The 12,268-nt window shown below is 32.8% G+C and overlaps 1 protein-coding gene across 3 annotated transcripts in view; it reads right to left on the minus strand.

Moving 5' to 3' along the window:
• Positions 1–950: 950 nt before the first annotated feature.
• The window catches only part of LOC118179937 (8.6 kDa transglutaminase substrate-like), a 99,006-nt gene continuing 87,688 nt past the window's right edge, over positions 951–12,268 (minus strand). For all 3 annotated transcript variants that reach the window (XM_085810962.1, XM_085810951.1, XM_085810954.1), the window contains one exon: positions 951–1,197. In XM_085810962.1, the coding sequence (XP_085667088.1) occupies positions 1,054–1,197 (144 nt within the window). In that variant the 3' untranslated portion in view covers positions 951–1,053. The remainder of the gene's footprint in view (positions 1,198–12,268) is intronic.

The following is a 12,268-nucleotide window of genomic DNA, read 5'->3' on the forward strand; positions in this document are numbered from 1 at the left end:
ATCCAACTCTAAGTTCGAAAGCTTTAAGGATTCTCATTTCTTTCCCAACATCAAATTTATGAGAAACCGGATTTTTAGCTATAGCTGTAATGAAGAGAAAATATCGTTCAAAGATCAACGTGGAGCAAGAAATGAGATTGGCAGTCTTATCTGTCACTTTAAAAAACTTTGAGGAAATCAGCAAGCTCCCCCGTCCCACTGATTTTTTCCTACTTTTCTTTTAATTATAATATAATATTCTTGTGTATCGGTTCAATATATATCTATATGAGCCTCAGATTTTGGCTGTTTTCATTTCTGTGCCTGGTTACTTGTATCAATATACAGTGCATATATTTAATATACACTGCCCTCCAAAACCTAAGGAACTATAGACAGTCAGGCATCTTCTCTAAAAGAAGCAAGGTGCTTCACACTCTTTGCTCCATCTATTTCTGCCTCTCCTGGAGAAAACGTTGCTGATGTTTTTCACATCCGTCAGCCCGTTTGGGGCTCATTAAGGAAGTGGTAAGAGCAGAAAAGGAAATCTCCTGCTGTGGACCAGTATGTTACAAAAGTATCAAAGTATCAACTAAGGAACAACATGTTTTTTTTTTGTGTCTGATTTGAGAATGAAGAAACATAGAAACCAGAAATTTAGACGACATGCTCGCTAAACAGTTCTTTAATGAATGCGACATCCCCCAGAATACAAGTCGAGAAATTATTTTGGCGTCGACTTTTATAAATGGATGATTTTATAAATCGTGTCCTGGAAAATATCTGTTCAACTAGCTTCTTGCTCATTGGACGGGAGTGGAGAAAATAACAACATTCTTCAAATCAGAAGTATGGAATTATTGTTGGATATCTTAGTAGACATAGATCTAGAAGGGCTTTAATACATGAAAATGAGAAGTGAAACAGCAGTGTTTATATTATATCTTTAAAGAAGGCAATTAAGGCATAAGTTTTCTGCTTTCGACTATTTATTTATTTATTTGAGAAAGCATTACAAATAAGTTCTTGACAAGAAGATTTTGAATGAACGCAGTAGAACCTGAAAATTCCTGCTTATTCTTCATAATCATCCCGATGAGCGATGCACGCCCCAGCCTCGTTATAACGATCTACAGGATCCGTACCCTCTGGATGGGTGCATTGTGAGCCAATTGCACATGCATCACCTTTAAAAATATAACATTCTTCTCCAGGGCACTGTAAGCAAAGTAAAAGACAAATAATTCAATCTTGCATTGTATATATATTGCATATAAAATTAGAACCTTTCTATGATATTTAATAGGCACTATGCGCGAAAAAGCACCCGGCACCGTTTTAACATAAGTTTTAGTGTATGTTAATAATAAATAGTGTTAAGATAAATATGAGCATATAAGTTGGCCATGAAACAGTCCAATTTGTTTGATTAATTACGTAAAAGAACGTGAGGTCTATCTCCCATACGGAAGCTAACTAGTATTTACGTTATACGTAAGGACACTAAAACTAAATGTAACCGAACTCTTCATTTCAAAATTAACTTGGGAAAAACTGCGAATATTCAATCCTCTTATCTCATCCGGTAGGTTCAACGAGCATAAGAACAAGTAACAAATTTACAGAAATAGATATTCTTAATCCATTGACAATATTCTACCGAAATAAATGACGCACTATGAGGGTTTTGGACCCATCAAGCTGCCTTTTATTAAAAGAAATCAGGCTTACTATATTAACAAATTTCATGCGTCGGTTTCAGTACTGCATGATTTCTTTCCTTTCTAATATACTTTCAACAGTTTTCTGAACCATATGCTGCATCACTTTGAGTACTCTCATTCATATTCTAGTAAACATGCTTTAGGTAAAAGAGTGAGAAAATCAAGAAAAGAAGAAAGAAAAAAAAATGATTTAGAATTTATATAACGCTATACCCTGCTAAAAATGCCCTGTAGAAACCCATAAAATTTTTTACGGGGAATTGGCCTACGGGTACCCGTACAGCTCTGCGGGTACCCGTAGGCCAAATCCCCGTAAAAACCCATAGACAAAAACCCGTACAACTGTACGGGTACCCGTAGGCCAAATCCCCGTAAAAACCCATAGAAAGAAACCCGTACGGTTGTACGGGTACCCGTAGGCCAAATCCCCGTAAAAACCCATAGAAAGAAACCCGTACAATTGTACGGGTACCCGTAGGCCAAATACCCGTAAAAACCCATAAAAAGAAACCCGTACGTTTGTACGGGTACCCGTAGGCCAAATTCCCGTAAAAACCCATAGAAAGAAATCTGCACGGCTGTATAGGTACCTGTAGGCCAAATACCCGTAAAAAAACCTGTAAACAGAAACCCGTACGACTGTACGGATACGAGTAGGCCAAATCTCTGTAGAAACCTGTAGAACTGTAGGCACTATAAACAAAATCCCAGTAAAAACCCATAGCCAAAAATCAAAACTTTATATGCATATCCATTGGCCAAATTTCCATAAAAAAATGGATATTCTGTAGGTCTATGCCTTGTAAAAACCAGTAAACAAAAGCATGTACACCTATACAGGCACCCATATGCCAAATCCTGTAAAAACCACTACACAAAAATCCACAGACCAATAAAGGTACCTCTTGGAAAAATCGCTGCACAAAACCCATAAACAGAACCAATAGCATTATACTATAGTGGAGTATCCATATACAGAATCCCTATAAAAAAAACAATACACAAAAATAGAACTGTAAATCAAATTTCCATAAAAACATAAACCAGCAGAAGTACATAATTAGCATTGAACAGAACTAAATTGCGGAGAAAGCATGTAAAGTAATTTTAAATAAAACTCAATGCGAATAAATAAAAATTTTAAAATATCTAGAAGCCTACGAGCCTGTCCTTAATGCACGTCAATATCTATAAACATATTACAAAATTTTAAACTACCTTTATATAATTCTGAAAATAAAATGAATAGAAAGATAATAACCAAAGTCATGATTCACAACCATCGAATGATATATGTACATGTATATATGTAAGAAAAATAAGGAATATGCAAAAGATTAAATTAGCAGCGTAAAATTAATTTTCCTTCTCTATTCTAAAAACAGTTTCTTTCTGCACTGCATCATTTCGAGATTAATTCATGTCATATGACTCTTACATAATTTTATGTTGTAAAAGAAACTAAAACTCAAACAGCCAATTGTAATTTTAGAGCAGTATTAACTATCAAATACGAGTAAAAATGCATCGAAAACCAACATTAACTCGGTCTTAATTAAGATTTCACCCTTAACATAACGCATTTGCTTTTTACGCTTTGTATTTGCTGGATTGCAGTCATTGTTTCTTACTACACATTTATCAAAAATGTTAATTTTTGGAATAGGCATAAATAATGTGCCAACTTGTTTGTGGCTGCAACATATTTGCTGAAAGAAAAGTTGAATTAAATCTACCTCAACTGCCAAATTTCTTATTCATTGTGGATTAGAGTTTCAACATCTCTAAGCCATCAAAATTCTTGCTGTTCATTACGGATTCAGCTGCTTGTATTCGACTACAGAATCCATTACATATATATATAATATCATTTCATTTGATGGTTGCGAATCATTACTTTGACTGTATATATATTATTCATTTCATTATAAATATATACATATAGTACTGTACCTCACTGCATATATTTATATTTCAGTTCTTTAATTGGGAAATTAAACAATTGTATTTAATCACATCAGCTTGTTTAACAATTTGATACCTAATGAGAAATGTATTGCCAAAGGATGGTACTTTCTAGCATCTGCTTAAATTTTAAGTTACCTACAATGCACTAAACCAAATTAAAAAACAAAACTAGAAGAAACCCAAATTTTCAGGAAGAGAAACATTATTAACAAGCAAGCAAAAAAAAATACGGGACTTGCAAATTAGAAACTTAACATAGAGTTCAAATTTAGCATACTTGCTATCCCCTTAAAGCTCGCTTACCAATGATAGTAACACCCTGCAGCTTATTATGACATGCATACACATAGATGTTTTGCGTGGAAGAAAGGATGAATCCAAGAATATAATGTAGTGAAGAACTAATAATATACAAACACTGTGTCGACCCCTTATTACAATACTTTGAATGTTACCTGTATCTCTCAAAAAATAAATGAAACATGAAGATAACATATAATAAACTTAATAGTACCCAAAATACAATAAATTATATTGTAACAAAATGAATTTTAAAAAATTTACAAGTTTCAACAAATACGAATTCTTAACGCACAGTTCGGGAATTAAGAAAATATCTCATAGCATATAATGTTTTATTCCGTATCTCACTTTTAGTGCTATATAATCTTCCACAAATTTTATATAAATAAAATCTATAACATAATGGGTATTTATAGTATATATAGTTCTTGATGTAAAAAAGATTAACTTTCGTACTGTAAAAATTCCATCTATGCGAATAAGTGTGAATATACTCATATACACATAATTATACTAAATAACTAATTTAATGAAACTAAATTCCTATAGAAAAATGGGGAAAGTGTAGAATCGCCCACTGCTTGGAGTGTTTTTAAGAATTGCACATACTCGGTATCCATGTACACATCGACATATTTTCACTTAAAAAAACATCCCAGAATTGCACAAAAATGCCATTGTGCACTCTTTTGACTTTATTCATGTACACATCGACCTATTTTCACTTAAAAAGTCAAAAGAAAATCGACAAAAATCCAATTCCTTTTACTTTTGTACAAAGTGCCAAATAAATAAGTGGGCGATTCTGCACTTTACCCGAAAAAATATATAAAAATACCATTTACCTATATATATTAATAATTTATTATTACACAAGATTTTTCATATATCATCTCAAAGGAACATAAATTTACGAGTAATTAAAGCGATGCATTATTGGAATAAATTTGAGTCAGTGTTTTAGGTGCAAGTTATTTAGATTTCTATTGTAGAAAGAATACTTGAAATAATGTATAGAAATATTATTTTGAACCATAAAAATTCTCAATAGTAAAATTTAAAGTACTGAAAAGGTAGCTATTGTTTTTGACAGTAGATTATATAATATAAAAATACCTCATGCTGAGCATTTTCTGAAATTACAATGCCAAATGAAATTGATATAGTGCAGTATTTAGCAATAACTTTTTGTAAACAAATGTAGCTATATTCGCTTAATTGTAATGACAGTAATTTTAACTGCATTTGTATAAGGCTGTACAGAAGATTTATTTATATGGGTTTTTCATACGCAGAGAACAACCGGATTTCCTGTGGAAGTGCTTCCGAAAAAAATGTTTAAATATTACTCTAACTATATTTGAAAGCAATGCTATAACAGCGCCCTTATAAGACTCATGATCCGAAAAGCTTTGGTTTTAAATGTCTCGTAAAAACGTTCAATTACTTCTGCAAAATTCTTACCCACGTAAACATTACTACACCGAAGTCAATTGATTATACAGCAAAACGTTCCTAAAACAATCAACTCCACAATTCGAGATAATGCCAGTTTCCTGTAGCCTGACAAAACTATGAATGATTTTTTAAGTTCTGTTATTTAATTATTGTCCTGACAAATGTGCCATTATCAGAGGTGGTCATTTAAGAAAATAACCACTATATGAGGTTTCAACTTAATGTAATTTTTTTCAAATAAATAATTCACTTTTTATACTCCCAAGACTAGTACATTTAATATTACATAAATCTTATTCACAAATCTATTTCTATTTCAAAAGCAATTTATGAAAAACACATTTGAAATTTTCTTCATCAAACTAATAATAATGAAAATTAAAGTATGCATAAAAAGGATTATATGTGTTTTAACAAAATAGCACAAAATATTTAATGTAAAAATGTGGTTCTAGTCTCATACTTGTAAAGAAAAATAGACCAAAAAGAAAAAACAATGTAAGCTACTATGATCATCTAAATTTTCACATAATTTTAGTAGTGGAAAAAAGATTCCTTAAGCTTGTATGTCTTGTCTACCCCATTCAGTAAGTAATAAACACATTAAATATTTCAATGTTTATTTCATTAATAAAACTTACCTTTTTTGCTCGCGAAATATAATTAGTACATTTTTTAAAACATAAAAAAACATTCTTTTTGCTCGGCCACATCACATTAGTTGAAAAATTGAATCATGCAAGATCATTTTTTTAAGTAAGGTATGCTCAAATTTATTAGTACATAATATTCAAATGATAAAGAATCTACATGAACAAGCTTTAAAAAAGTATTTCTAAACTGTAATCAAAAAAAAAAAAATAAATTTTCCAAAATACAGTTTCAGTAGGAAGCAAAAACTATATTTCTGCATCTGCACACTGAACCAAATTATCAAGTCTGAAATTATCACTTTTCAGTCTTTAAGCACATTGTTTTTCAGGTTAAAAGTAAAGATGGAAAATCAATTTCACGCACAGAATCTCCATTTCACAACTAGTCAGTTATCAGCAACGTTCTCTCAAACATTAGACACGATTACACGTGCATGGCTTTAGTTGTATATTCATAGTCAGTGCTGGTATTTTATTATTTATTACTAATTTCTAAACAGTAAAACATAGTAAAATTTGTAATACAGTAAATCCTAGTAAATAATATATTGCATTACTACAACCACGAAGAAAATAACACCACCATCGCACAACAATAACTAGAGCGGCGCCATATTGCTTGTTTGGGAAACTTCTGAGAGTGGGGGAGGGAGGGCGAATTTTTTTTTTCACGTCAGCGTTAACAGGGAGAAAAGTTTTGCGATTCTGAATGAACTTGTTCGCGTTAAAGAGATGTTGGTTGATACCGGTGTTTATTTGTAATATCAGAAATGTAAGTGCTTATGTGTGTGTATTCAGAGAACCAACTCGTAGCAAAAACCACCTCCCTAAGACGACCGCCTCTGAAAGAGACCAGTATTTCTGAAAACATAAGTATACTTTGGTATCGAATATTCCCTCTGTAAGGCGACCATTCACAAAGAAAATTCTGCAAGAGTGTCTGGTCGCCTTAGAGAGATTCATTCTGTAGATGCAATCTCCCTAAGACGACCACCTCTAAAAGATAAACGTATCTCTGAGAACGTGAGTATCTATTGGTATTGAGCATCACCTCTCTAAGGCGACCACTTGCAAAGATGAATTTTTATTTGCGGTTGGTCGCCTTGGAGAGACCTCGTTGTGTGTGGTGTATATGATTACTGTTATTGTTTCCGAAAAAAAATTTTTAATCAAATAAATAAGCATATTTAGTAAAAACCCTCTCTAAAACGACCACCTGCGTTTCCAGATTACTCTGGTGGTCTTAAAGAGATCATATTTTCATTCTGTTAATTTTATTGTTTACAAGTATATTAACGTCAGATAAAAAAATAGCATAAATCCATATAAACCAACAGAAGATTTATTATCATATTGATACCAGTAAGAAAACCAGTAAAAGTCAATATAAACCTATACAAACCAGTACAAAGTTCTGCCATTGAATGTTGGTTGTATGGGTGTCAATTGATACGAGTAAGAAAAACCCACAGAGATCAATAGAAACCAGTAAAAGTCAATAGAGACCATCAAAAATCTATAGGTACCAGTAGAAAGTTTTACTGGTTTCTATGGGTCATTTTGAAACCAGTAAAAAAAACCCACAAAGACCAACAGAAACCAGTAAAAGTCAATAAAAACCCATAAAATCTTATGGGTACCCATAAAAAGTTTTACTGGTTTCTATGGGGCATTTTTAGTAGGGTAATCAGTTACAGGAATATAAATATAAATTGTATCTGAATAAGATTAACTGTAATGTAAGCTGACCTATTGTAATCGTAATTTCGCACCCATGTATTATTCTTCAATCTGGGGTGATATACTAAAATGTTGAGTCTTGCCTATTAAAATTGCCCTACGAAGCATTGGTTAATTCTGTTTGAAGATTTCATCAAAATAGATTTACTTTTTATCTAGTGTAGCTGTAAAAAGTGATTTCCTGCAATGTTAACTGTCTCATCGTATTTACATTAATATGAAATTAACACATAATAAATTCTATGTAAAATGCCTCTGGTAATATAGAACTTTTTGTGAGAAGCATATAAATTCCTGTAGAAAAAGACGAATGTTTTGCTATGTACCGAAGAGTTTTTTTTTTTTTTTTTTTTTTTTTTTTTTAAATATTTCCAGCTCTCTCTAAGGAATAGGAATTAAAATAATTTTAAAGCATTGCACTCCGTTAATAATTTTTTCTTACATTACCGATACATTTGTATATTGATTAGATGCCAGAAAACAGTCGCATCGGGAGCATTTAATATTTTGTTATAGAGAATTACATTTGCCATCGTTTTGTGATCAATGCAAATTTTTTTAATACCATAAATAATTTTTAACAGAGCTTTTTCATATTTAATTTTCAGTTTTAATAGCACGTTCAATATTTACAGCATAAACTTCAAGAGAAAATTAGAATTAATACTCGGGGATACATATTTATTTTGAAACAAAGTTAAAGGTGAGAGGCGTTTCTGGGATTTTCAAAGCCCAAGGACAACAGGTCTCGCACATCCTCCAGTTTGCCAAAATGCAGTGGGGAGCATCAGTTTGGCACCCCCTGAAGGTTATGCCCAGGAACATATGCAGTGGCATAGCTAGGAGGCAGAAGCGACATCCGTCCTTCTGTACAGCATACAGTGGGCGTCAAATTAATGCTGCGAAATTTTAGAATTAAATATTTTCCATGCTTAACTAACAGGAGGAAGCACGAAATCTTCATTTGTCCCCAGCGCTGAAAACCTCACCTGCGGCTCTCGAATGATGTTCTCCTTGCCTGTCCCCCACTGCTTAAAGTACTAATGAATATCGTATAGTAGTAAAGACGTTAAATGTATAACACTCAATGAATATATGATAACTAGTGTAATGATTCTTTTAAGTATTTGAAAACCAATAATTTAAGTTATGATTCAATAGAAAATTATTAATTTTGTATGCTAATGTTATTTCCTGTTTCATTAGGGTATATGTTACGTATTATACTGTTTGACAATTAGATGATATAATTGGTTATTATAATGTCTAAGTTCATCTATATGCGAATATTTGTTGAATATTAAGATTTTTGGTAGTTAAAAATACACAGTGGAATTAACATAATTTCTCAAGGTTTGACATTTCAAATTAGTATCGTTAACTAATAAAGAGATATTTGAATTTTCATAATTGTGTTAAGACTCATCGAATATTTGAAAGTAGTTAATTTGATGCTTTATATTATTATTATTTTATTTCTATTTTTAATTTTTTTGTAAAAGGTTTAGTAGGCTTATTAGTATTTTATAATCTGAATTTCGTGTTTAATCTTAAATATCTTATATAATGTTTTATTTTAATATTATTTATCTGTATTATGCACCAGTATATTGCAAAACTGAACTAAGTGATTATAAGAACAATTTGTATGTACAGAGAAATATTTTAATAACAATTATCGGACTGATGGACTCAAGGGTATAAATCAATGAGAAGTGATCATACGGATTTTTAGAACATGGTTACGCAATGCCAGAAACTTACATACAAGACGTAACTGGACATTTGTGGCACATTAGCACTATAATATTGATTGTCACTTTCTTAATGGAGACCCTAACGTCAGTTTAATTCAAGTGACAACTGTATTTTTGAAGTTTACAGCTACAGAGTGAACATAAACAGAAGAAAAATCGTTCAAGCTTTTTTCTTCACTTTATAAGTGATATGTTAGAAGTATCGAGATGATATCCTATCATTCTTTTTTTACCGACTGCAATAATGTGATAGAAGACGATAGAAGGGAGATAAGATCAAAAATCCCATGATTACTTTTGTAGAGCCAGTGGTGGAGACTTTACATCAATAACTGCTACTGTAACTGCTGTGGCATACAACGCTCATAAGGTGAAATGTAAAACTTCGGCACTTCTTTTATGTGATAAATGGAAAAGTAATTACAATGCATCTGCTCAATTCAAAACTATATTTATTTGAAATTATATGAGTCATTTTGAATAATCCTGCATAAGCAACGTATTTGTTTAGAATAAGTTTCTTATCAATACTTTTGATTGCTTACGAATATGCTAAAGTTTGCTATAAAATTTAGTGCCAATTATCGACTACCAGTGAGAGTGCTTTTACAGAAAAATACTCTAATTACATTCAAACATATACCAGTCATAGATTGGGGGTATCAGAAGTGTTGAAAATATCTAGGTATTAGAAAATCACGTCTTCTGTAACAGACAATGATGAGGCAATAATACAGTCGTGGGCAAAACTGTAAGACTCTTAAAAATTATGTCTTTTTTTTTACAAAAAGTATTGAACTAAAGGTACTAATTATGCGGCCAAAGAATTATTCAAATGCTCAGAGTAGAATCGTACACGTATGTGTCGGTGGAGTTCTGATTATGGAGGGGACAAAAGCGCACTAGGAGTTTACGACGATTTGTGTGTTCGTACTCAATCACGACATTCACCGTCTTTCTCTTAAAAGTCAGGTAAATTTCCCGAGGTATCAGGTAAAATGAGTAACCACGAATTTACAGATGGCGGAATATAATGGAGAATCGTCGGTATATTGGACGTAGGTCAACCACAAGAACAAGCGGCTACAGAGCTCAATGTAAACTCCAGTATCGTCTGCAATTTGTGGAAATAGTTTCAGGACACGGGACCTATAGTGAGAAGATTTGGACAAGGTCCACAGCAAGGAATGAGAATCGTTATTTATCAGTTTTGTGTCGCTGCCACGGTATACAATAGCTCATGGCTTCATGAGATAGGGATATATGCCAGAAGGTACGCTGTTACTGATGCACATAGGACCGCGCGTTTAGCATGCTGCAGACAACATGCGCCTTGAACTAGACTTTAGTAAAGCACAGTGCTTTTTACAGATGAGTCGAGTTTCAGCCCGCACACGGATTCTCGGCGTATCTGTATCTGGAGAGAGCTTGGATCGCGAGGCCATCTCTCCCTCCTCACAGAAAAGGATCATTACAGTGGTACAGGTAATAGCTTGGGCAGGCATTATGTTGGACGGCGGTGCAACCCTCCATATGTTTGATAAATGCTTCCTGACTGCTATGAGGTACAGAAAGAAGAGCTTAGAACCCTATGTTTAAATTTTGAGGGATGCAATTTGTCTTGGGTTCTTGTTAATGGGCATAAACGCTCGTTCACAAAGGGCTCACCTGGTTACTGTGAAACCGAAAAGCAGTAATATATTTAACGTAGCAACAAGCAAAAATATGTCGAATGTCACACAGAGGGCAGTGACGCAGGCTGACCTTGTCATTCATTTACTAATATCACCTTATCAGGTTCAATGTTCCTTCTAACCTTCTTCGGGAACATACAAGGACCTGACTCGGAACAGAGAGCTTACTAAAGCTATGTTCACTAATTGTGGTAAGTAGACAGGATACAGACGAAGGGTATACAAAACCCTTTATTTTTCTCTATATACAATAACTTCCGTACTTCGGAATACACTGACCCTCCACTCGGGGTCTAACGTAAAAAAGTATAAAAATAAAACTAAACTCTAATTTAACTTTAGAATAATACACGTGGAAGATTGGCCTTATAATAACAGGAAGCGTATGTAGCACAGAGACTGTGAACACTACAATACGTTTAATTTATCAAGAGGATTAAAACCTCTGGCCTGGAAGGCGAACAGCAACTGCGTAACTTCTAAGGTAAGCGGCCTGCTTCGAACTCACTGCTTCCTCTCTATCTTGCTTGGCAAAAAGCCACAACTTAAGTACTTGGCGTTCGCCAGACAAACTTTGCATAAAATCCTTCACGCTTATAATTCTGGCCGGAAGTAGAAAATAAGAAGTGATAGTAAAGATTTAAAATAAAATAAACGTTAGTAAAACTTAAGATCCTTACAACCTTACAGTTCATGTGCTTTTCGCTTGCTTTAGGTTTGGTTTTTCTTTGAAAACAACTATTAAAAAAATTAAAAACATCAAAGCTTGTATCGAATTAAAAAAATACAATACTTGTTTGATTAATGTGTAAGACTTTTACATAAACTTCATAAAAGTAGAAACTTTTCATATAGAATTTTGTAAAAATTTAACAGAAAATTCAAACAGTTCATGGAAAAACACTTAGTTTCAGTTCACTATCAGGTTAAATCAATCTAATAAACTGGCTATAAATCACAACGTTTAATATCTGAAATAATATCTGAAAAGA

Source organism: Stegodyphus dumicola, chromosome 1 (assembly GCF_044657685.1).
Source record: "Stegodyphus dumicola isolate Sdum_Otavi_A_Nest chromosome 1, ASM4465768v1".
Classification (NCBI taxonomy): domain Eukaryota; kingdom Metazoa; phylum Arthropoda; class Arachnida; order Araneae; family Eresidae; genus Stegodyphus; species Stegodyphus dumicola.